General features: G+C 45.7%; 1 protein-coding gene across 1 annotated transcript in view; it reads left to right on the top strand.

Annotated features, from left to right (window-relative positions):
• Positions 1-259: 259 nt before the first annotated feature.
• LOC147684524 (extracellular calcium-sensing receptor-like) overlaps positions 260-22,316 on the top strand; it is a 59,311-nt gene continuing 37,254 nt past the window's right edge. Inside the window, exon 1 of the mRNA XM_086939685.1 lies at positions 260-489. Within this exon, the coding sequence (XP_086795811.1) occupies positions 260-489 (230 nt within the window). The remainder of the gene's footprint in view (positions 490-22,316) is intronic.

The raw sequence follows: 22,316 nt of genomic DNA on the forward strand, positions 1-22,316 counted from the left end.
GATTGCTCTCTTTGAAAAGCTGGGGGTTTCAGGTTAAAGTTTCATCATATATGCAGAACACTGAGTTTTATTGTATTTTTCTCTAGGTCCAATGATGCCCACATGAGTATAACAACCAGTTGTTTTCATAGAAATGGTCATGTGATTAGCTTTAAGACTATACCTTGCTCTCACACATTGTCCTTTGTTTTGCTTTCATAGTCTCCTCTTCTGGTCCATGCTGTGAGAGAGTTTATCCTACTGCTCATGAGTCCTCACCATGGCAACGGCACTAACAATCATCACTATACTGATCCACCTGTGGGCAGTAGTACCCACTGCAAGTGACTACCAGCCAGGCTGCCATGGACTATCTACACCAAACATGGGGGCCTATTCCGGGGAAGGGGACGTGGTGTTTGGCATTTTAGCCGCAGTCCATGAGGCAAATTTGTTTCCTTCCACCAACCTCTTGTTTACAGATCCTCCTGTTCCGAGGCGCTGTGAAAAGTAACTATCTTCTCATTAAGAGATTGTTCAATTATTTACAGGTGATGTTGGCGCCTTTGAAGGATCAGAAATGTTGTAATGTCATATTTAATATTTTGTTGCAGTTAGTGACGTGTTTTCAAAACTAGTGTATCTAAGTTCACCATATGTCTCAATTTCACCACAGTGACAGTTATAAGTTGCAAGGTACTTGCGGGTGGCAAACTCAGCACACAACTTTCTATTACCATGTTGGAACACCCCGCCAGTACCGTTAAGGTGGTACATTCCTGCCAGAGCCTTTAAATGGTGCGGAGGTTAAGAGAGAGACAGTGGTGGCCGGCATGATTCGTGGGGGTTGGGCGGGTGTGGGTATGCGTGGGGGGATTGGAAAAGGGTGTACAATGTAAAAAAATATATAATAATAAAATAAACACTTATCCTGCTGCACCAGGTTTGCGTCTCTGCTCCTCCTCTCCTCATTGGACTGAGGCACAGGAAGCAAAGCCAGACTCCCCTGACCAATCAAAATGCTTCACTACGGTGTTGTGATTGGTTTTGAGTGTCCTGGTTCGACGCTCAACCAGGGAATGGTGGCCAGGGCCTGTTCTCCATGCAGGCTATATTGCAGCCTCGATGGAGAACGGGTAAAGTGCGCATGACTGGTTTGGACGGCCTGATAGGGCCAACCACACAGTCATTGCACACCTAGGTGTGGGCAAACCACTCCTTCCCTGCCCTTCTCCATCTGAGAGCAGAGCAGCCCCACCCCCTTGCCTGCCACCCACCTGCCTGCCCGCACAGGATACATAACATGATAAAAACTCAAAGTTATTATCATTTTATGTTTCCTTTACTTTGCAGTTCACTGCTTAAAAGCAGTGTGGCGACGCTCCCTTGCCACAGCGGAGGAGCCGCCACTGGAAAGAGATTGTAAAATGAGAGTAGGGAGGAGTAATAATAGTTCTGGGATTGGTGAGCATTGCATGGCCCACCTTTCCAGAGAAAAAGCTCAGATGGGGGCAGGGTTCTGAGCTTGGTTGGGGCTCCAGCTGAAGCCGCAAGTGAATTTAGAAGTTGGTATTTCAGGCTGATAATATCAGGGGCTTGTATTTCCACATCAAGGATTACCAGGTGTGGGTCCACCAGGCCAGTCATTAAGTGAAGCATAAATTCACGTCAGAATTCCTCTCTGCTTGACTTGTAATCCTAGCCGAAGGGGGCAATCCTTCAATTTGAGGTTAGTGCTTAACAATGTAACGTATCCTGGGAGTTGTAGTCCAGTTTACATACAGGTAATTAATTTTAACTGACAGACCTGAAAGTAATGCTAAAGGCAAAACTAACACATGCTTGCACATTGCATCACTGAGTTCAGACAGTCCTCTGGTAACAGTGTCCTAAGTATAACATAAGGCGTCATTTAGAACTTAATGGATGGGATGCTCAGATAGAAATGTGGTGGATACTGGTCCACTGTAATACAGGTGCATTGTAGCTGACTGCACTTGTAATAGGGCACCCAGGATATCAGCCACATTTGTGGCAAACATTCCAGTCTGTTTGATACCTCCTGTACCAAGGTGCTCGCTCCGCCCTTTTCTGATTTTAAAGAAATCAAATAAAAGTATATTTCTCTCTCGTTCCAGTCTGTCAAACTCCAAATAAGGCCCTGTGGTTTTTGCCATTAAATTGCAGAAGCTGAGCAAGCATATTTCAATGTCTAGCACATGTTACCCCATTTAACTTTAGATACACATCATTTGGCACAATAATTTGCACATTGCTTGAACGCGTTGTCATTTTGCAGTGGAATAAACGGCTGCTTTCTGCTACCGAGTGCAATCCCTTTGCGGGCACCAGCATCATGGAGATGAAAGAACTTATGTATGTGCGACAACAACACACTCATATGTGTGTGCTTGTGACCTATCTATCTATCTATCTATCTATCTATCTATCTATCTATCTATCTATCTATCTATCTATCTATCTATCTATCTATCTATCTATCTATCTATCTATCTATCTATCTATCTATCTATCTACATACCCTGTTGAAACTGCTGCTACAGCCTCAGCGCTGTGCCTAGATTTTAACAATTGAAGGAAACGCTCGCACTGCTTGCACTTTAAAAAATTGCTAACTGTTATTTGTCACCTACCCTGATCCTGTGAGTACAACAGCGAGTCAGGCTGTTCCTCGTCATTTTTTAAAACTGCCTATTTTGCACTGCGAGGGCGGCAGCGAGTTAGGCTGCTCCTCGTTATTTTTTATATTTCTATTCCGCAATGTGACGACAACAGCGAGTTAGGCTGCTCCTCGTTATTTTTAAAATTGTTTATTGCACTGTGAGGACAACAGCGAGTCAGGCTGCTCCTCTCACTCCAGCATTTTTGGCTGCCAAATCCCGGGCTCCGTTCCACCACGGCTGAGTGCCGATTGCGTGGAGAGCCTAAGGGGAGGTAGGCAGACCAATCGGGGGCCATCCACCACGGGACAGAACGGGGGGCGGAGCCACGAGCCTCGCTTCCCCCTCCCTATTTATCTCCATGTGTTGGCCGAGGCGCAGCGGACGGGCGCAGCGGGCGCGACAATGGCGCGCCGAAGGTGCGCCTAAGGTAAGCCCGTCTGCGCCCATCCGTGACCAACCGGGACCAGGGGCCATATCCCCTGCTGGTTTTACTCGAAACATGCCCACGCCCATCCGCTACTCCCGTAGCGAGTTGCTAGCCTATGCTGACAATAAGGGCAACAATGAAAGGCTATGTATTCAAACGGGCCCAGGATCATCCTATGGACCTATTTCCTGCCTCGCTTGTCGTTGGTCTAGTATGGGTCAATCTCCATCAGGCCATCACACAATCCATGTCAACAATTATATGAACCTTAACTGTTTATACTTCAATGCCAGATCCTTACCTCAACACGCTCTGGATATTTGGGACTTACTTACGTTCAAAACCCCGGACCTGGTTTTCATTACTGAAACTTGGTTACCTGATACTAATGCCCCGGATCTAGCAAACGCCCTCCCCTTTAACTATAAAATTATTACGCAAGATAGATCTGGTAAAAGAGGAGGGGGGGTCGCTGCGATATTCAGGGAACATTTAGTATGCCTTGTGGAACCAATAACTGCCCACAACGAACATCAGACCTTACCTTTCAGAGTACTTCATGAGGGTTTTACCATCTTAGCTGGAGCAGTAATATACAACCCCCCTGGACAACAAGCCAATCTTGGCGCCAAATTACTCAATCAATTTCTGCCACTCTGTTCAAAGCACAAAAATTACCTAATTATTGGTGATTTTAATATTCACTATGAGAAAATGGATGCTCTGAGATCTTCCCAACTGGAATATGACATGGAGATCCTTAACTTTAAGCAGTGGGTAGTGGGCCCCACTCACATAGCTGGCCATACACTGGACTTACTTTTTACCAACATTGAATCCACCAACATACGTGAGGTCCAGCCCCTACCCTGGTCGGACCATTTCCTTATATCTTTCTCACTCGACCTTCCCTGCAAGCCTCTGAAATCCAAAGCAGTTCCCCAGATCTCCAAACGAGCCTGGAGGTCAGTTAATGATTCAGATTTTGATAAATATTTTCAAGAGGCCAATCTCAAATTCCTGGATGATTCCTCTGTCTGTACAGATGTCACCTTACTTGACGCTGGAATACTGCAAATATTAGACAAATTAGCCCCGATGCGGGAATCTAGGAAAAAAGCTTTAACGGAAAAATGGTACACCCCCCATTTAAAAAGCCTTAAAAGGGAATGTCAAAAACTTGAACATCTTTGGAGACAGTCCAAGGACAGTGTAGTCAGACTAAATTATGTCCTTAATCGGAAACAGTATACCGCCGATATCAAAAATGCAAAGAAAGATTATTTTACCCAGCGCATCCAAGAAAACAGTAACTCAGCTAAGGAACTGTTCAAAATAGTGATGGAGCTTAGCAAACCACCTAGCATCTCTCAATCATCCCCTCGGCTGAGGTCTGTGACCGTATTAGCACCTTCTTTGCTGAGAAAATTAAGAAAATCTATTCTACCTTTACCCCCCAGCATGCTTACAGTAACACAGATAAACCCCCCAACACTGTGACTACAACAGAAGCAGCATCAGTCCTGCCAGACTCGGGAACTACACCCCTTTTAACTAGCTTTGAACCACTCTCAGTGGACGAGGTCTTAGCAACTATGAACACAGTCAAATCCGGTTCCCCCTCCGACCCTTGCCCCCATTTTGTGTTCTCAAAGATTGCGTCCACGCTCTGCCCCCTGATCACACAACTTTTTAATAAATCACTAAGAACCGCTACTTTCCCTGATGCATGGAAGCATGCTTCGGTGATCCCCCTGTTGAAGAAAGCTGGATCTGACATTCTCAATCCAGAGAACTATAGACCCATCTCCCAGCTTCCCTATCTCTCCAAAGTCTTGGAGAAATTAGTCAATGTACAATTGACAAGGTACCTGGAAACCAACCTCCTCCTGGATCCCTCTCAGACGGGCTTCAGAGCTAACAACAGCACCGAGGCAACGTTGCTGGCAGTGTCGGTCAGTATCAGATCCTCCACAGATCAAGGTGGGGCAGTGGCACTGATACTGCTTGACCTGTCAGCGGCATTTGACACGGTATCCCAAAATTGTCTGCTGAATATACTTTGGTGAGCACAACAAAGAAGGGCTTAGACTCACCTACAGTAAAGCAGAGTCTATAACTCGAATGAACAGAGAAGGTGTTAATACTGAGTCTCATTTAAAGGTCACAAACAAATTGTATTCAAAACCAACAAACACTCAATTGTCAGCCGATTATTGGAATAAATCCATCATTATTTATTTCAATTTAGTAGAAAAATACTTTTGAACAACACAACAAAAAAATGACGAAACTTATCTTATATATATATGTGAAGAAAAGGACCAGGAAAAAAAGTTTAGAAAGCAGACAAACGTTCTATACAATAGACAATAAATGCAAACACCTCAGTCGTGTAACATCCGTTCTCCATTCATACTCACACTCCTTCAAATAAACAAAACACGAAAAAACATGTAACACAGAACAGCAAGAAAGGTAAAAATAGGTCAATGGCTTAGTCAAAAATAAGTCACACCAAAAGGCGAACAACAAAGATAAGGTTAACAAGGTCGACGCGTTTGGAAAGGGGCGACCACTCGGTCCCCCCGAACGTATGGCAGAGTGCCTCGATCCCCCCGGGAAGACATTTTTGGGCGGGAGGCGCGTCTCGGCTGGTATGCCCAAAGCGGCGTAGCCGGGGCGCGCTTTTTCCCGCCCTTGAGTGGGCTGGCCTAGACACGGACGCCGCCGGCCACGCCCTCGGGGCAGGCAGGGGCGGGTTTACGCCCGCCCTGAAGATGGATAAAAAGAGACGCAAGACCAGAAGACATCCTCTTGTTCCTGTGCTCTGAAGCTGCACCTCCCCGCTGCACGTGAGCTCGAGACGGAACGAAGAGCCAATTTTGAGCGTTTTTAATCGTTCTTGTTTGTTTTTCAGTTATTTTGTTGGAGAATGCCGAAGAAGGTTGGAAAGCGCATGAATACCGACCAGATGCTGCGTGCTCTCATGAAGGAGATGTCCGAGCTAAGGAAGCGGGTGGACATGAATGAGGAAAGGGGTCCAAAACGTCCTTTGGCGGGAGCAGCCCCGGGAGGGAAAAACAAGAGGCCCAGGAGGGGGGCAGCGGGAGAGGAGATCCCCGGTCCCAGTGCCCCGCTCGAGGCTCCAACGCCCGTGCCAGAGGAGGGGAATCCGATCACCCCCGTGTCCGAGGATGATATGCCGCCCGAGTTGGCAGCACAATTGGCAGCGTGGTTGGGAAAAGGTAACGAGGGCGCCACGGCTGTCGAAGCGCAGGAGCTGGTTAAGCAATTGCGTGAGAAGCGGGAAGCAGCCAAGGTGCCCGTGCCGGCTGCAGTGGGGGACAAGACACCAGGGACGGTTGCGACCACAGAGGCAGCGTCAGGTGCAGGTAAGCGGCCATTGCCGATTGCGAGGGATGAGTCAACACCCTCTCGGAGAGAAAAGTTGGGGCAACATGTTCCTTTGGCAATTAAGGAAAAGATTTGGGCGGGGGAGTATGTGAACATTTTTTCGTTACTTGTTGATCACTATGAGGTGGAGCATGTAAAGAGTCAGAAGGACTTAATGCATCCGAGTGTTTGGCGCGCAAAAATGGCCGCCTTTAAAGTGAATGAGAATATCGCCAATTGGGGCAATGCCTGGGGAATCTTTACATCAATCCTGGGCGAACGTAGGCCTGAGTTGCTTTCCGAGTTCCCAATCTACCAATCACGAATCATGGGGTACTCGACATCGCATCAGGGGAATCATTGGTTTTGTTACGATAATATGTTCAGAAAAGAAAAGGAGCATAATAAAAGTTTAACCTGGGATTGTTATGATGCCTTGACCTGGGATAAAATGAAGGAGTCAGGGATGTTAAAAATGCCATTGGTGGGAAGTAATGTGGGTGAATCCTCCCGACAATATGCGGGGACGCCCTTTCGGTCAGGTTCGGGGGCCGACGATCACTCGAAACCTACCGGCAATACCGGAAGAAAGGGTTTCTGTTTTAATTACAACAGAGGAAAATGTACGAGACCGCAGGGATCGTGTAAATTCAAACATGAATGTAGTGGTTGTGGGTCGTCCCATCCTGAGGCCTCGTGCAGAGCCAGAACGGGTGATAACGGGGGGAGAGGAGGTGCCAAACAGGTCTAATATAGTCCGAGGGGCGTCTTTACCCACTCCCATTGATACCCTGGCAATGATCCCTTGGCTCAGTGATTACCCGGATCGTACTTCTGCTGGGGTGCTGCGAAACGGTTTTTCGTATGGTTTCCGCATCCCGGTAGGGGACTTTCAGGGTGTGGATAAGTGTAAAAACCAACTTTCCGTCCTGCAGCATACAACCGTAGTACAGGAAAAGATCCGAAAAGAGGTGACTCGAGGTCGGGTCGCTGGCCCGTTTAGTGTACCCCCAGTCCAGAATTTTGTTTGTTCTCCCTTAGGGGTAGTCCCCAAGAAAGACCCTGGAGAGTTCCGACTAATTCATAACTTATCAGCTCCACGAGGTCTTTCCGTAAATGAGGCAATCGATCCAGAAGTGTGTTCGGTGCGGTACGCATCCTTCGATGAGGCCGTAGCCATTTTGAATCGCCTGGGGCCCGGGGCGCTGATGGCGAAGTCAGATATCGAGTCAGCGTTCCGTTTGCTCCCGGTACACCCAGACGACCAGCGTCTCCTAGGTTTCATGTTTCAGGGTTGTTATTACATGGATAGGTGTATGCCAATGGGGTGTTCTATATCCTGTGCTTATTTCGAGAAATTCAGTTGTTTTCTACAATGGGTTTTCACAAAGAAAACGGGTTTCCAAGATGTAATGCACTACCTTGATGATTTCTTATTTCTTGGGGCAGCCGGGGGTCTTGAATGTGGCCGGGCCTTGGCCGACTTTTGTGTGTTGATGGAACAGTTAGGCGTGCCATTGGCGCCGGGTAAAACAGTGGGTCCTACGACTTGCCTCGAGTTTCTGGGGATCGAGTTGGACTCCATTGAGGGGTGTTTCCGTTTGCCAGCCGAGAAAGTGTTGAAGTTCAGGGCTACGCTGCAACTGTGTATAAATGCATCAAAAGTTACGCTGCAACAATTACAGCAAGTGGTGGGACAGTTGAATTTTGCCCTGAGGGTGATACCAATGGCCCGCCCCTTTTCCCGTTCAATTGCCCAAGCGATGGTCGGCCTGAAAGAAGGCCATCATCGCACGAGACTATCGGCCGAGATCCGCCAGGACATGCGTATTTGGTTAGCATTCTTGGCGGATTTCAATGGTAGAATCGTCTGGAACAAACCAGCCGTGTCTTCTGAGGAGCTGGGGCTATGGACAGATTCGGCGGGAAGTATAGGTTTTGGCGCCATTTTCGGCACAAAATGGTCGGCACAAAGATGGCCGACTTGGTGGCATGAGAAGGGTCTGACGAGTAATATTGCTTTCCTCGAACTGTTTCCCATCTTGGTGGCCTTGAGAACATGGCCCGATGGGTTCAAAAATCACTCGGTCATATTTTGGTCGGACAATATGACTGTGGTCGAGTGCATCAATAGTCAGGCAGCACGTTGTAAACTGATCTTAAGACTGCTTAAAGAAATTGTTTTACTATGTATGCAATTGAACGTGCTATTCAGAGCAAAACACGTGCCAGGGGTGATGAATCAGGCAGCTGACGCACTGTCTCGTTTTCAAATGCAGGCTTTTTCGGGTTTCCTTCCCTCAGCGGACCCGGAGCCGGCACCCTTTACCGAAGCTCTCTGGTCTCTCGGTGCCCCGAACTTCGTCACCTCGTGGGAGAGAGTCTAGCACCAAGGACGAGGAAGGCATATGAAGGGGCGTTTCGGGCCTATTTAGCCTTTTTGGGGAGTGATAGAGAGCGACTTTGGGGTCATGAGGAATGGGTGGTGAATTTCCTGATGTCCTTACGTAGGGCTGGGAAATCGGTGGCTACGGCCCAGAGGCATCGTGCTGCCATTTCCTTTGTTGCCAGAGCACACGCTATCCAGGACCCAACAGCGTCCTTCGTTGTACAGAAAGTGCTGCGTGGGTGGCAACGCCTTGAGGGTCGCAGAGTAGATGAAAGGCGCCCGATAGGTTTGGATAGATTGTCCCAGTTGTTGGCTACACTTCCTGCCACATGTTCATCTCAGTTTGAGGCAGTACTGTTCCGAGCCGCATTTACGCTAGCATTTCACGGAGCAATGCGGGTAGGCGAACTAGTTGCAAGGAACAAACTGGATGTGGCGGGGGGGTTGTGCCGGGAACACGTTTAGATCAGGGGAGAAACAATGACTGTCTCCTTTGTAAGGTCTAAGACTGACCAGGATGGGATGGGTGACTGCGTCATCATACGCAGGATTCCTGGGTCCTCCATATGTCCGGTAAAGTGTTTAGAGGATTACCTAGCACGAAGGGTGGCATCATGGGGGGGGACTTTGTTAAGACACGCGGACGCCACCCCACTGACGAAATTTCAGTTTCAGCGGGTGCTTGCGATGTCAGTTGCCGCTGCGGGCTTGAACCCGGGCGAATTTGGGACCCATTCCTTTCGGATAGGGGCTGCTACGGAAGCTACAGCCAGGGGTCTTAATGTTGAGCAAGTGAAACGAATGGGGCGTTGGTCCTCCAATTGTTATAAAAGATATGTGCGGTTGCACATGTTGTGAAGCTGTAATTATGTACTCTGTACTCACGCTTCTTGTTTTTGTTTGGTTTCAGTTACGCAAGCCTACGAGGCGGGGCGGACTATGCAGTCGACCTTACACCGGGCCAGCGGTCAGACATCACCGGCTGTGAAAAAGGAGGTGTGGGTCGTGGGCCACTCATACGTGAGGCGTGCCGCAGACGTATTCAAAGCAGGTGACATGATTCACGTAGCTGGGGAATACGGGTACAGGATGTCCTTCTACGGAAGGGGCGGTCTCTGTATTGACCAGTTTCAAACATTTTTTGAGGGTTTGTTAGGGCGGACAAGGTCACCGCCGTCTATAGTTATAGTGCATGTTGGGGGCAATGATTTGGTCACCATCGGTAGACGACTACTCCTGGAGGCAATGCTTTCCACTGTAAGTTGGTTGGCGAGGAGAGTTCCGGGGTGCACGATTGCATGGTCCCATTTGATTCCACGAAAGGTGTGGCGGGGGGCTATCTCTATACCTGCTTTGAATCACTCTGTTAGGAAGCTTAACAATAAAGTGAGTAGGTTGTTCCGTTCCAGGACATTGCATTCTATTTCTCATAGCTGTATTAATGATGACAGGATGTATTCGGGGGATGGTGTGCATTTGTCTTGGGAGGGGAATGAGTTGTTCTTAGGAGACTTCTTAGCATGGTTGAAATCTTTGAAACATGACCTTTAGGTAGGAGTGTTGTGGGGGGTCCGGATAGCCGGTCAACTATCCGGCCTGTGGCGGTAAGGTCATGATCGGTGAGCACTAATTGGAAGATCCCTATGAGTGGGCGTCACCCAACACGGATGGGAGCGCTCGGGGGAGGTGGCCTTTGGCCCCTCAACGGGGAGGCGGTCCCTTCTAAGGATGGGTCGCCGGAAGAAGAGGAAAGGCGGTCAAGGCCCCTTCCTGTGTAGGAGGGGTTACAGCCCCCTCCTGGGGAATTTCCCGGGGCCAGTGACATCTGCGACGGCAGATGCGGTAAGTTGTGTGGGGTTGGGGGGAGGTCTACGATACCTTCTAGATACCTCACACGAGTCTTCGAACGACCTTTAACTGGCGTCGAGTTGATAAGTGCCCCCGTCAAGACAAGGGAAATTGTAGTAGTTGCACGTGAGTACGCCTCAGTGCTGTCGCCCCTCCCAAGTGGGGGGGGTATGTCTGGTTAGGGATCTTGACACCGGTTACGACCTTGCCGTTGGCCCTTAAACGTTAGGATGTACAATTTCAATATTTCAAGTAAATGTTTTGTAGGATGTTAGATCGGCTAGGAGAACCTCTGTATTAGAGAATCTGTTAAGGTTAGCCAAACATCGCAGTGTGGTATGAAATTGTACATTAATGTTTAAATGTTCTAATTTTTTGTTTTTAATAAATACGGCCGGGAGGGTCACTCCCTCCCACTTCCAAAAACTTCAAGAACCGTTTCCGGTTTCCCTCATTTGGGGATTGTGTTGAGAGGGGGTGGCGGGTATCTCAGCCATATGGAAAGGGGCGACCACTCGGTCCCCCCGAACGTATGGCAGAGTGCCTCGATCCCCCCGGGAAGACATTTTTGGGCGGGAGGCGCGTCTCGGCTGGTATGCCCAAAGCGGCGTAGCCGGGGCGCGCTTTTTCCCGCCCTTGAGTGGGCTGGCCTAGACACGGACGCCGCCGGCCACGCCCTCGGGCAGGCAGGGGCGGGTTTACGCCCGCCCTGAAGATGGATAAAAAGAGACGCAAGACCAGAAGACATCCTCTTGTTCCTGTGCTCTGAAGCTGCACCTCCCCGCTGCACGTGAGCTCGAGACGGAACGAAGAGCCAATTTTGACCCACCCACCAGCCCCTGAGGACAGCTAGTTGTTTTAATAAAGTTGATCAGTTATTCTATTTTCGTTTTCAGGTTGTTTTGGTGTTATGTTGATATTTAATGTGTAATAAAGATTGGTATAATGTTACAAGTTGGTGATTGAAAAATGTCGGATTTAAGGTCCATTTAGACACAGGTTTTTCGGTCATAGTGGCCAATGTAGTTTCGTTTAGTTAGCACTTGTCGTATTTATTTCGGTCAGGCGGTAGGCGGTAAGGTCATGATCGGTGAGCACTAATTGGAAGATCCCTATGAGTGGGCGTCACCCAACACGGATGGGAGCGCTCGGGGGAGGTGGCCTTTGGCCCCTCAATGGGGAGGCGGTCCCTTCTAAGGATGGGTCGCCGGAAGAAGAGGAAAGGCGGTCAAGGCCCCTTCCTGTGTAGGAGGGGTTACAGCCCCCTCCTGGGGAATTTCCCGGGGCCAGTGACATCTGCGACGGCAGATGCGGTAAGTTGTGTGGGGTTGGGGGGAGGTCTACGATACCTTCTAGATACCTCACACGAGTCTTCGAACGACCTTTAACTGGCGTCGAGTTGATAAGTGCCCCCGTCAAGACAAGGGAAATTGTAGTAGTTGCACGTGAGTACGCCTCAGTGCTGTCGCCCCTCCCAAGTGGGGGGGGTATGTCTGGTTAGGGATCTTGACACCGGTTACGACCTTGCCGTTGGCCCTTAAACGTTAGGATGTACAATTTCAATATTTCAAGTAAATGTTTTGTAGGATGTTAGATCGGCTAGGAGAACCTCTGTATTAGAGAATCTGTTAAGGTTAGCCAAACATCGCAGTGTGGTATGAAATTGTACATTAATGTTTAAATGTTCTAATTTTTTGTTTTTAATAAATACGGCCGGGAGGGTCACTCCCTCCCACTTCCAAAAACTTCAAGAACCGTTTCCGGTTTCCCTCATTTGGGGATTGTGTTGAGAGGGGGTGGCGGGTATCTCAGCCATATCGAATCGGACCCTTTGTCCGATTCTCATCAGGACCAGACCGAAAATCTGTGTGTGGTAAAGGTAGAGATGTAAACAGAGGAGATGTAAGGAAAAATCTGCGTGCACTCTCTGCACGAACGTGTGTCCAGGTACAAGTCAGTTGCGCGTCAAGTCTCGGGAAGCGAATGATGTGGAAGGGATTACTGTTAAAGCTGTTAGACAGCCGGGGTTGTGTGCGGCCCTAACTCAATGTTCAATGGGGCCGGAGGCGGGAGGGTTCACCGCGGGCTTGTATCAGTCTTGCATGCCGTGTAAAGGGGGGCCGCTCAAGAGTCCAAATGCGCCGTTATTCAGAGGCGCATTTGGACTCTTGTGTTCTCTACATTTGTGTGACTTATTTTTGACTAAGCCATTGACCTATTTTTACCTTTCTTGCTGTTCTGTGTTACATGTTTTTTCGTGTTTTGTTTATTTGAAGGAGTGTGAGTATGAATGGAGAACGGATGTTACACGACTGAGGTGTTTGCATTTATTGTCTATTGTATAGAACGTTTGTCTGCTTTCTAAACTTGTTTTCCTGGTCCTTTTCTTCACATATATATAAGATAAGTTTCGTCATTTTTTTGTTGTGTTGTTCAAAAGTATTTTTTTACTAAATAGAAATAAATAATGATGGATTTATTCCAATAATCGGCTGACAATTGAGTGTTTGTTGGTTTTGAATAGAATATACTTTGGAGCAAAGGAGTTCAATCCACTGCATTGAGCTGGCTGCGCTCTTTCCTGAGCAGCCGCACTCAGGCAGTACATATGGGTTCCATTCCAGGCTCAACCCCATCGGCTGCAGGGTTCCCCAGGGTGCCTCGCTGAGCCCCACTCTTTTCAATGTCTATATGTCTTCTCTCGCCGACATTGGAAGGAAGTGGGGCATTGGCACCTGCTCTTCTGCGGATGACACGCAGCTGATGGTGGCCTTGGATGAGAAGCCTGATATCACTAAAACCAAATTACACGACTGCCTCCCAGAAATGGCCCAGTGGATGCATTCACACTGTCTAAAGTTAAATGCAGGAAAATCCGAGATTCTTCTGTTTGGTGGTGCCAAACGTGTGTGGGATGCATCGTGGTGGCCACCCTCATTCGGTTTGGCCCCCACTCCAAAACAACATGCCAGGAACTTGGGGATCATCATGGATGACTCCTTGTCCATGAAGGACCATGTGCGATCCCTCTCTGGCAAGGGCTTCGCCATCCTAAAACTTCTTGCCAGACTATTTCCCTGGATACCCCTGGACTGTAGACGTTCCGTCACACAAGCCCTATTGGTCAGTCCTTTAGACTATGGCAATGCGCTGTTTGTAGGAATGAATGAACATCTGTTCTCTCGCCTACAGGTACTGCAGAATTCGGCGGCCAAACTTATTTGCAGCAAAGGCAAATTAGACTCGGCTTCGGATTGTGTGAAAAACTTCATTGGCTCCCGATGCGCCAGAGGGCTGCCTTTAAATTTCTTTGCCATGCCCATAGGGATCTGCATAAGACTGGTCCCACTATTCTTCAAGGGAAGATCAAATTTTATGTCCCTACTAGGAACCTACGATCACTCCAATCAGCATTGGTTAGGACTAAACGGATTTATAAAGTTAGAACAGGTGACCGTTCCTTTTCTTATTTGGCAGCTAAGAGGTGGAATGAGCTTCCCGTCGACTTAAGACACACCACAAATTATCTCTTGTTCCGAAAAAAACTGAAAACCCACCTCTTCCCCAACCTCTAAACTCTCTTCAGTATTAGTCATCAGTAGTCTCTACTTGGTATAAGCGCCGTGATATCCCCCGGGATGAGTGTCGCGCTCTACAAAAACCACAAATAAATAAATATAGATATACAGACTGATATTTGCAATTATAGTTATATAAAAATCATTAAAATAATATTTTTAAACTGTAATACATTCATAGTTATGTTTCATCGAAGTACCATTCATTTTACACATTTCAAAACATTGCAACAATCCATACAAATGTATGTAACTATAAGATGATTTAAAAAGTGATAGAAATACATGTTAACATTGAACTATACATTCCAAATGCCTATATACTATAAATGTATAATATATAATAAATAAAATATTTAAATATAACAATTTAATTAATTAATGTTATATATTGGAACCAATCATACTATGTCAAGTTATTAATCTTTGTAAATCATTGTAAAAATTAAAAAACAATTATATAGTAATTTGGCATCCGGTGGCTTAGTGGACTAATGCATCCACTGTTGGTGCCTGTGTTTGACCCCTTGGTCACAGGTTCAAATCCCATCGAGATCACTCAGCCTTTCATCATTCTGACATTGATAAAATGAGAGCCATTGCGTTGGGTAGCAATAAACGTCTTTTATTCAGCACCAAGATGCCCATGGGTGAACGTGCTCATTACAAATACACATGTACAAATGTATTAAACCAAAGAAAATGTATAAAAAAAATATCTTATGAGTAGCAATGGCCCAGTTTTACAGCAGAACGTCTTATTTACTTCAAAACAGAATTCACAAAACTGTGGATGGAAATATCCACCTTCACCTCTTCTGCCCTTTCTTTGTGGGAGATGCCCAAACATGTAAGTTTACTCCTTAGTTGCAAATGTGGGAGGGAAAAAGGGAAGCAATAGGGAAGATTTATTTAAAAAAAAAAATGATCCACTTAATCCCCCGAATAAATACCGCACTCCAAAGTGACTGTATTAACTCTCACTAGATTAACACTGGGGAAGTGTTGAATTGTATGGCCAATTTAATTTGAATATTTAAATATTTTAAATATTTTTAAATTTTAAAAAAATATGAATTTTAAATTTACATTTTGATTTAATTAAATGTATATTTTAATAGAAACTTTATATTTAATTTCTATTTTCCTCTTTAATATATATATATATTATTCTAATAAATAAATCTGCTGAAGCAAAGATTAAATGTAATACATTTCAATGTATCAAAATTACTTAGTAAAGCATTTTAATGTGTATTTTTACAGTAAATAACTTTCAAAACATTTCCCCTTAATCCTCAACTCCAGTTTATTTTCAATTTAAACAAATTATTATGCCACTATTAGCAGTCCTAATTTAAATGTTTACAGTATTCAAAAATAAACATTTTTATCTTATATATACTTGTGATTCCCTTCCTAAGAATTCTATTATCCTAATAAACAAAACAACTAACTTAACTCTTTTTTAAATGTAACATACATATTAAAATAATTAAAAAATGTATACATTTTGTAGCAATTTAAAAAACAAAATTCTTTCCTTCCATAATATGCCCTAAGATTATAGACCAGGAACATGGTTAAGTCATTATTAAGGCGGAACACCTTTGGAGCTATGGGACACCAGAACGTGAACCCGGATAATTGAAAACTCACCTACAAATATAATGAGACACTCAGTCAAGTGTTGCCCTTTAAAACCAATGAGACATTATAGCCTTAGCGGGCTATACCAGCCAGCTATCATGGGCTATAAGGCTATTAGAGCATTACACCCATCAGGTCAGGATGTTTTAATTAGTAAAACAAAGGCATCACGGAGCCCAAGGGAGTTAAAATCCCCTAGGGCTCCATGAGGGCTTTGTTCACAGCTGCCAGCCATTAAAAGCCCAGAGCTACCCTATTATCTTCAATGGAGCGTTCAACATGTCAATGTTCTAATATAGCCTTAGAGCCCCCGATACCGGGCTTTACCAGCCATTAGAAGTCCGGAGAACTCCATCGTTTTCAATTGAGCTCCCAAAATTGCAATGTTCTAATCTCTCTTACTAGCTTTATTTTTATAAACAATAGTTATGTGGATAAGGTTAACGCACTCTTGGTGGTATTCGGCTTGATTCACCTGAGAATGGGGCATAATATATAGACTCATTTCCTGGGCACCGGTGATTGTGCTGAGGAGAGACTTGGTGTCCCATAACTGCTGTGGAGGAAATGAGCCGGAGCCTTCTGACAGTCCGGGCCAAGGGCGGGTCCGTTAGAGTCCGGAGGAGGCTGGGCTGGGCCATCCCTCCTGGTTCGTGAATCTGGATCCAATGAGCAGGAGCCTTTCTATCCTCAGCAGAGGCGGACTCGAGGAAACCATTATAGTAAAGGCCTTGTGGGGCAATATCCTCGCCTTTCAGCAGGAACAGGTTGGAGGCAGATCTACAGTTATTTTGGTACTGGTCTTGGTTACTGGTGCAGCCTGTTGCCTTAACTTTTTGCCCCGGTTCGATTATAACATTCTTGTTAGAAGCACTGTTTGTGCCAAACTTGTACAGCTTGAAAACTGTTGTGGGGTCCCGCCTGAGAGTTATGGGGAAACACAAAGAAGCAATGGCAGTAGCCCGAGGGACGGCAGCAACCACAAAGGACTCTTTTTTACAAAGGGCAGCTGGGATTTTAGATAAGGAAATAGAGTTGGTGCTCCGTCGGCTCTCCCACTTCCCCGCAAATCGACCCTTTACTAGTCCACCAAAATTCACCTTATCTCAGACGTCCCACCAGGAGTTAGGATCTTTAATCTCACCTACCAGACTAGAAGAGGACAGTGTGCCTGGATGTACAGATGTAATGGTCAATAACACTCGGATGGAGTCACCATGCCCTACTGCATGGAGCAAGGGTGCTATCATGCCCCTGGTCTCTGAGTCATCTATTCAAGCAGGGAGTACCAGAAAAGGATCAGGAATGGGAGTTAAAAGAAAGGAGGCTAGATGTATCAAGGTATTTTTTAGCCGCAAACGCTGCAATTCGCTAAAAAACAGCGTTTGCGAATAAAAATATGAAATTGGGATGTATGTAAGAATTCGCATTGTAAATTAAGGAATCGCTATTTTTGCGATTACTTATTTTGCGAAAGTACATATTCTGCGATTAATTCTGCGATTTATTATTTTGCATGGTCCAACGTTTGCGAATTTCTCAAACAAGAATTCGCTAAATAAGAAATCGCAAATAGATGTATGAAAAATTCGCAAATTGCGAAAACATGAAAATCGCAAATTAAGAAATCGCTATTACCACCAACTACATGCAGGTGGTAACCAGTTTGAAAGTATAAAAAGAAACCCACAATGCAATGTACCCTCTCAAAATGGCGGGACTATACCTGATAGCTAGGAGGCAGCGTATCCAAGCCCTTGCACAGAGGAGACAGAGGCAGGATAAAATCTTCAGAATGCGCATTACGCTGTTCCAGCAGACAGAAGAGGACATCTTTGAAAAATACAGACTTGACCCACACCCTTTTTTGGACCTTCATTGATAAATTGAAACCTTACTTGGAGCATCAAACAGCCAGGACACAATCAATCCCTACTCATGTGCAGGTATTGTGCTCACTGCACCTTTTGCCTTCAGGTTCATTTCAAAGGGTCATTGCAGAGCTTGGTGGGGTGTCTCAGAAGGCTCTGTCACACTTCGTTCATCTTGTTCTGGATGCAATGATGAACAGGCTACCATATCAAATCTACTTATCCAACACCCAACAAGCCATACAAGAGACTTCACTGGATTTCTATCAAATTGCTCGATTTCCACATGTGATTGGTTGCATAGATGGCACCCATATTGCCATCTCTCCACCAGCAGCCACAGAATATGTGTATAGAAATAGGAAAAGTTTCCATTCGCTGAACATACAAATGGTGTGCAATGCAAAGTACATTATCACTGATATTGTGGCTAAGTACCCTGGGAGCACTCATGATTCCTTTATCTTTCGGCAAAGTGGAATACATAGACGTCTGAGCACTGGACGGTTCGGAGAGGGCTATCTACTAGGCAAAATAACAACATCTTTACAGTCATACACACAAAAATAATTCTTTGTTGTCACACACTCATTGTTTCTTTCTCATCTTGCAGGTGACAGTGCCTATGCTGTGCGGGATTTCATTCTGAAGCCATATTTAAATCCATCAAATGTCCATGAAAGGAGATATAATAGGGCACACCGGTCAACCCGTGGTGTCATTGAAAAGGACATTTGTAATTTTAAAAAGCCGTTTTCGCTGCATTCATAAAACTGGTGGTGCTTTACACAACAATCCAAGAACATGCTGTCAAATTGTAAGTAGCTGTGCTATGCTACATAACATGGCTATGAAAAAAGGGACTGAAATTGAATTGAGTGACTCAGAAACATCTGATGATGACATACCTCCACCTAGAAGAAGTAATGCCGGAGTAGGAGCTGCTGCTGGCCGTCAGAGACATACTGAGATAACACACAATTACTTTTAGGTAAAATAATAAATTCCAAAACATGTATTTGCTTTTAAACTTTTTGTTTTTATTTCAAAACATTGAACCTACTGATTGTAGGGCAACATGACCTGTTAATGAACAGGCAAAACTGAATTTGTAATATTCTCCATTAACAAATGTCAAATGTGTAAGACCAAAATTAGGCTGTGCAAAATGACACTTTTTGCGCTGGTGGGTTTGAGCAGAGCGCTGCTCAGATTCCATGCTCCCCATATCTGCAGAATGTCCTGCATGTCTACCACTCCTGCGCTGTCCAATCTGTGATGTAGGAGTGGGGATGCGACTACTCCTACTGGAGCTTTCTTCACTGTCAGCTGCTTCTAATAGCGCACTGGCACCAGAATTTGCTGTCTGTAGTAGTTTAACAGCAGATGTTACCTTGTCTAGGCTTTTTGCTATGTTCTTTGTGCAGTCACTAACCTCTCTCTGCATAGTAATACTACGTCTAGTAAAATTGCTTGTCACAGTGCACAATCTGTTTATGGCTTTAGTGTAGCCTTGCATTCTGACATGGGCTCTGTGAGCTGCCCTGTTGCGCGATTCCTCATTGCGTTCAAGAGCCAAACACAGTCGTTCCATTGATGAGGCCATTGCTCTCATCCCATCTCCCTTGCTCTCATGATTATTATTTAATTTGCACAGCTGCCGATTAATGGAACGTAGGGCCTTGTGCTGTTGGCGCTGCACATGTAGCATGTCTTGCTCCAACCCTGCAAAGACAGTTGTATCATCCACATGTCCACTACTGCTGCTCCTAGATCTTTCCAACGAATAAACACGTGACCTTCTTTGTGCATGTGTTTGCTTTTCAGACACTCGACTGACAAATGTGTCCTGAACATTTTCTCCCTCACCACCTTCTTCAATTAGATCTTCTTCTAAAGGAGGCAGAGGGGCCACAGATCTGCACTTTTTACTGGCAATAGGAGTTGTCACAGTGTCATCACTGCTACTGTCTTCTGCAGCACAAACATCTTGCAGAGGTGATAGATTACCATCACTTTAATCCCTGGAAGGACTTGCCTGTGCTGTGGACTTAGATAGAGACATATCACTTTGTTGCATGGATGCTTTATGAATTTAATACATTGTTTTTACTTTAAAAAAATCTATTTGGTTGTGCATTTCAGTCTTCCTTTCAAAAACATAATGTTAATCTTTTTTATTAAAATGATAAGATTAACATGTGATAGGGTAACTACAACTCCCATGATGCATTGCTCACTGTATGTGAATCTATGTCTGCACTTAAACATTCATACCACTGTGTACTTGTACTGATTATTAGCACATGCGTATCCTAAAAGTTCAGTAACATACAAACATGCATCTTACCTTGTGCTGTTAGTGAAGGTTCAGAGCTGTCAATGTCAGCCACACCACTCACACTCTCAGGCAAAAGAGTGGCCTCCACCAGCTCCTCATGTGGAGTAGGCTGCTCTGCAGTAGATGTTCCACCTCCTGTTTTGTTGGCCTCCTTCAATCTTGCTGCAACCCTTTCCTTTGACCTCTGGAGCATATCGTACCATCTTTTGCGCAACTCATCTATGGTACGGGTGGTCACTCCAACTGAATTTCCAATCAAATTTTCCTTTTTCGTGCCTCGGGCACTTTCAGTGCTTTCTTCCCAAACAGCAACTCATGGCTGCAAGCCATCTCTTCAATCAAAATTTCCTGTTCTTTTTCAGAGAACTTGTGCTTTCTCTTCCTTTTCTCTCCTGCCTTTCCCTCTTGTGATTTTTCAGACTCCATTGACAAGCCAAACAGGTCTGCTCAGCTCCCAAACAGTCTTCCAACTGCCACTGGGCGTGGCTCAGGCAACCAGGTGCAGGTAATCAATCCCACTTCCTGACTGTGATGTCATCACCCTGTTCCAGCATTTGCAGATTCCCGTTTTTTGCGATTTAGAAATCGCAAATTATTCTGAGAATAATTAGCGATTTTTATGGAATCGCAAATTGTTCGCAAAAACCAACATACATCGCGTTTTGCGATTCTGATTTTGCGATTCGCTAAAAATCGCTAATTAAGATTTGCAAACCTCAATCTTGATACATCTAGCCCTATGTTCTTTGTCTAGGGGCAAAGCAAAACATCCAAGGGTAGAGGGGATAGTCCCAACAAGCTACAAACCCTGACCAAGGATGATATGATGACCATGATGGAAAGCTTCTTGGGCTCTCTGTTGTTAAGTATGGACCTCAAATTGGATCCTATCAGGCAACATTCAGCTGCAATAAAGCTAGAGGATTAGCCATCAAAGCATTTTGGGGGAAAACGACTCTCATAGTTGACCATTGCGGGCATCAGCCTGTTACTGGCCAGAGGGTAAGAAAGGGCTTGAACAGGGAATAAGGAGCAAGGTGCAGTCATCACTGATAAATCCTGTGCAAAGTGGTGTAAACCACCCCTCCCGGTCCCTGGCAGAATTAGGCCAACCGGCAGCAGGCCCACATGGTAGTGGGAAGGATTTGAAAACCTTGAGCCCAAAAGACCACCTGGGGCAACCCAAGCCCTTATTGGGTGAGACATTGAGAGGAGGGGGCCGGTACAGGGGCCGGAGCAGCAGACCTCTTGATGCAGAGGCCAACCACCCTACACCTTCCACAGGAATCAACACCGTCTGTAGTGGTACTGGGGAATGTCCCAGTGCTCCCCTCGGGTGCTTCAGAAGACTTCTATCAACTAAGTCTTGCAATGGCTGAACTCTAAACCTCTCTGTCCATAAAACACTTCAAAGGTGACTGTGTTATCATCAATTTTATTAGACCCCACGTGGCAGAGAACATTTTGTTTGCAGCTAATCAGAGTAAACCATGTGGTCCCATGTCATCCATCGTGGAATTCCCCCTGGGGCATTTTTATAGACCCTCGACTAATGTGACGATGCCCAGTGAGGAGAACCTGTGGAGGTATCCTGCTCATCCTGCTCATCCCCAACCTGTTTGGCAGACGGTGACCCATGACTCACCACTTTTTAACAGATTTGCTTCATTGGAAATGTTGGACACCTGCGATTGACTGACTGAGATGGATTTAGCAGAGCAACCGATCCCTAGCTCCCAGATGTCACCTGGCCTCTAAGTTGGTCAGTTGTATGGCAAGGCTTGTGAATTTGTATCATGGAATATAGCCAGGTTAGCTAGTAAGTTTACTGACCCAGGCTGGAGTCTATTTGTAAAAGATTTCAAGGTGATATGCCTTTAGGAGACATGGTCCATCACAAACAGTTTTGTTCTGGAGGGATGTAAGACTTATTTTGTGCCTGCCACCCCCTCAAGGGTGGGAAGATCTAAGGGTAGGCTGGTAATCTGTGTCTCCTTAGCAGTTCGTTGTAGACTGGCGGTGCTACCAACCGATATCCCTTGTTTGCAGTCCTTGTTATTTTCCTGCGGGTCTGATAACTTGTTGCTTTTGAATTTTTATGATGCCACCTCTGCTTTTCCTGACGTTTGTAATATTTCGACGTTGGGCTCTTT

The sequence above is a fragment of the Lissotriton vulgaris genome, chromosome 10, assembly GCF_964263255.1.
Source record: "Lissotriton vulgaris chromosome 10, aLisVul1.2, whole genome shotgun sequence".
In the NCBI taxonomy this organism is placed as follows: domain Eukaryota; kingdom Metazoa; phylum Chordata; class Amphibia; order Caudata; family Salamandridae; genus Lissotriton; species Lissotriton vulgaris.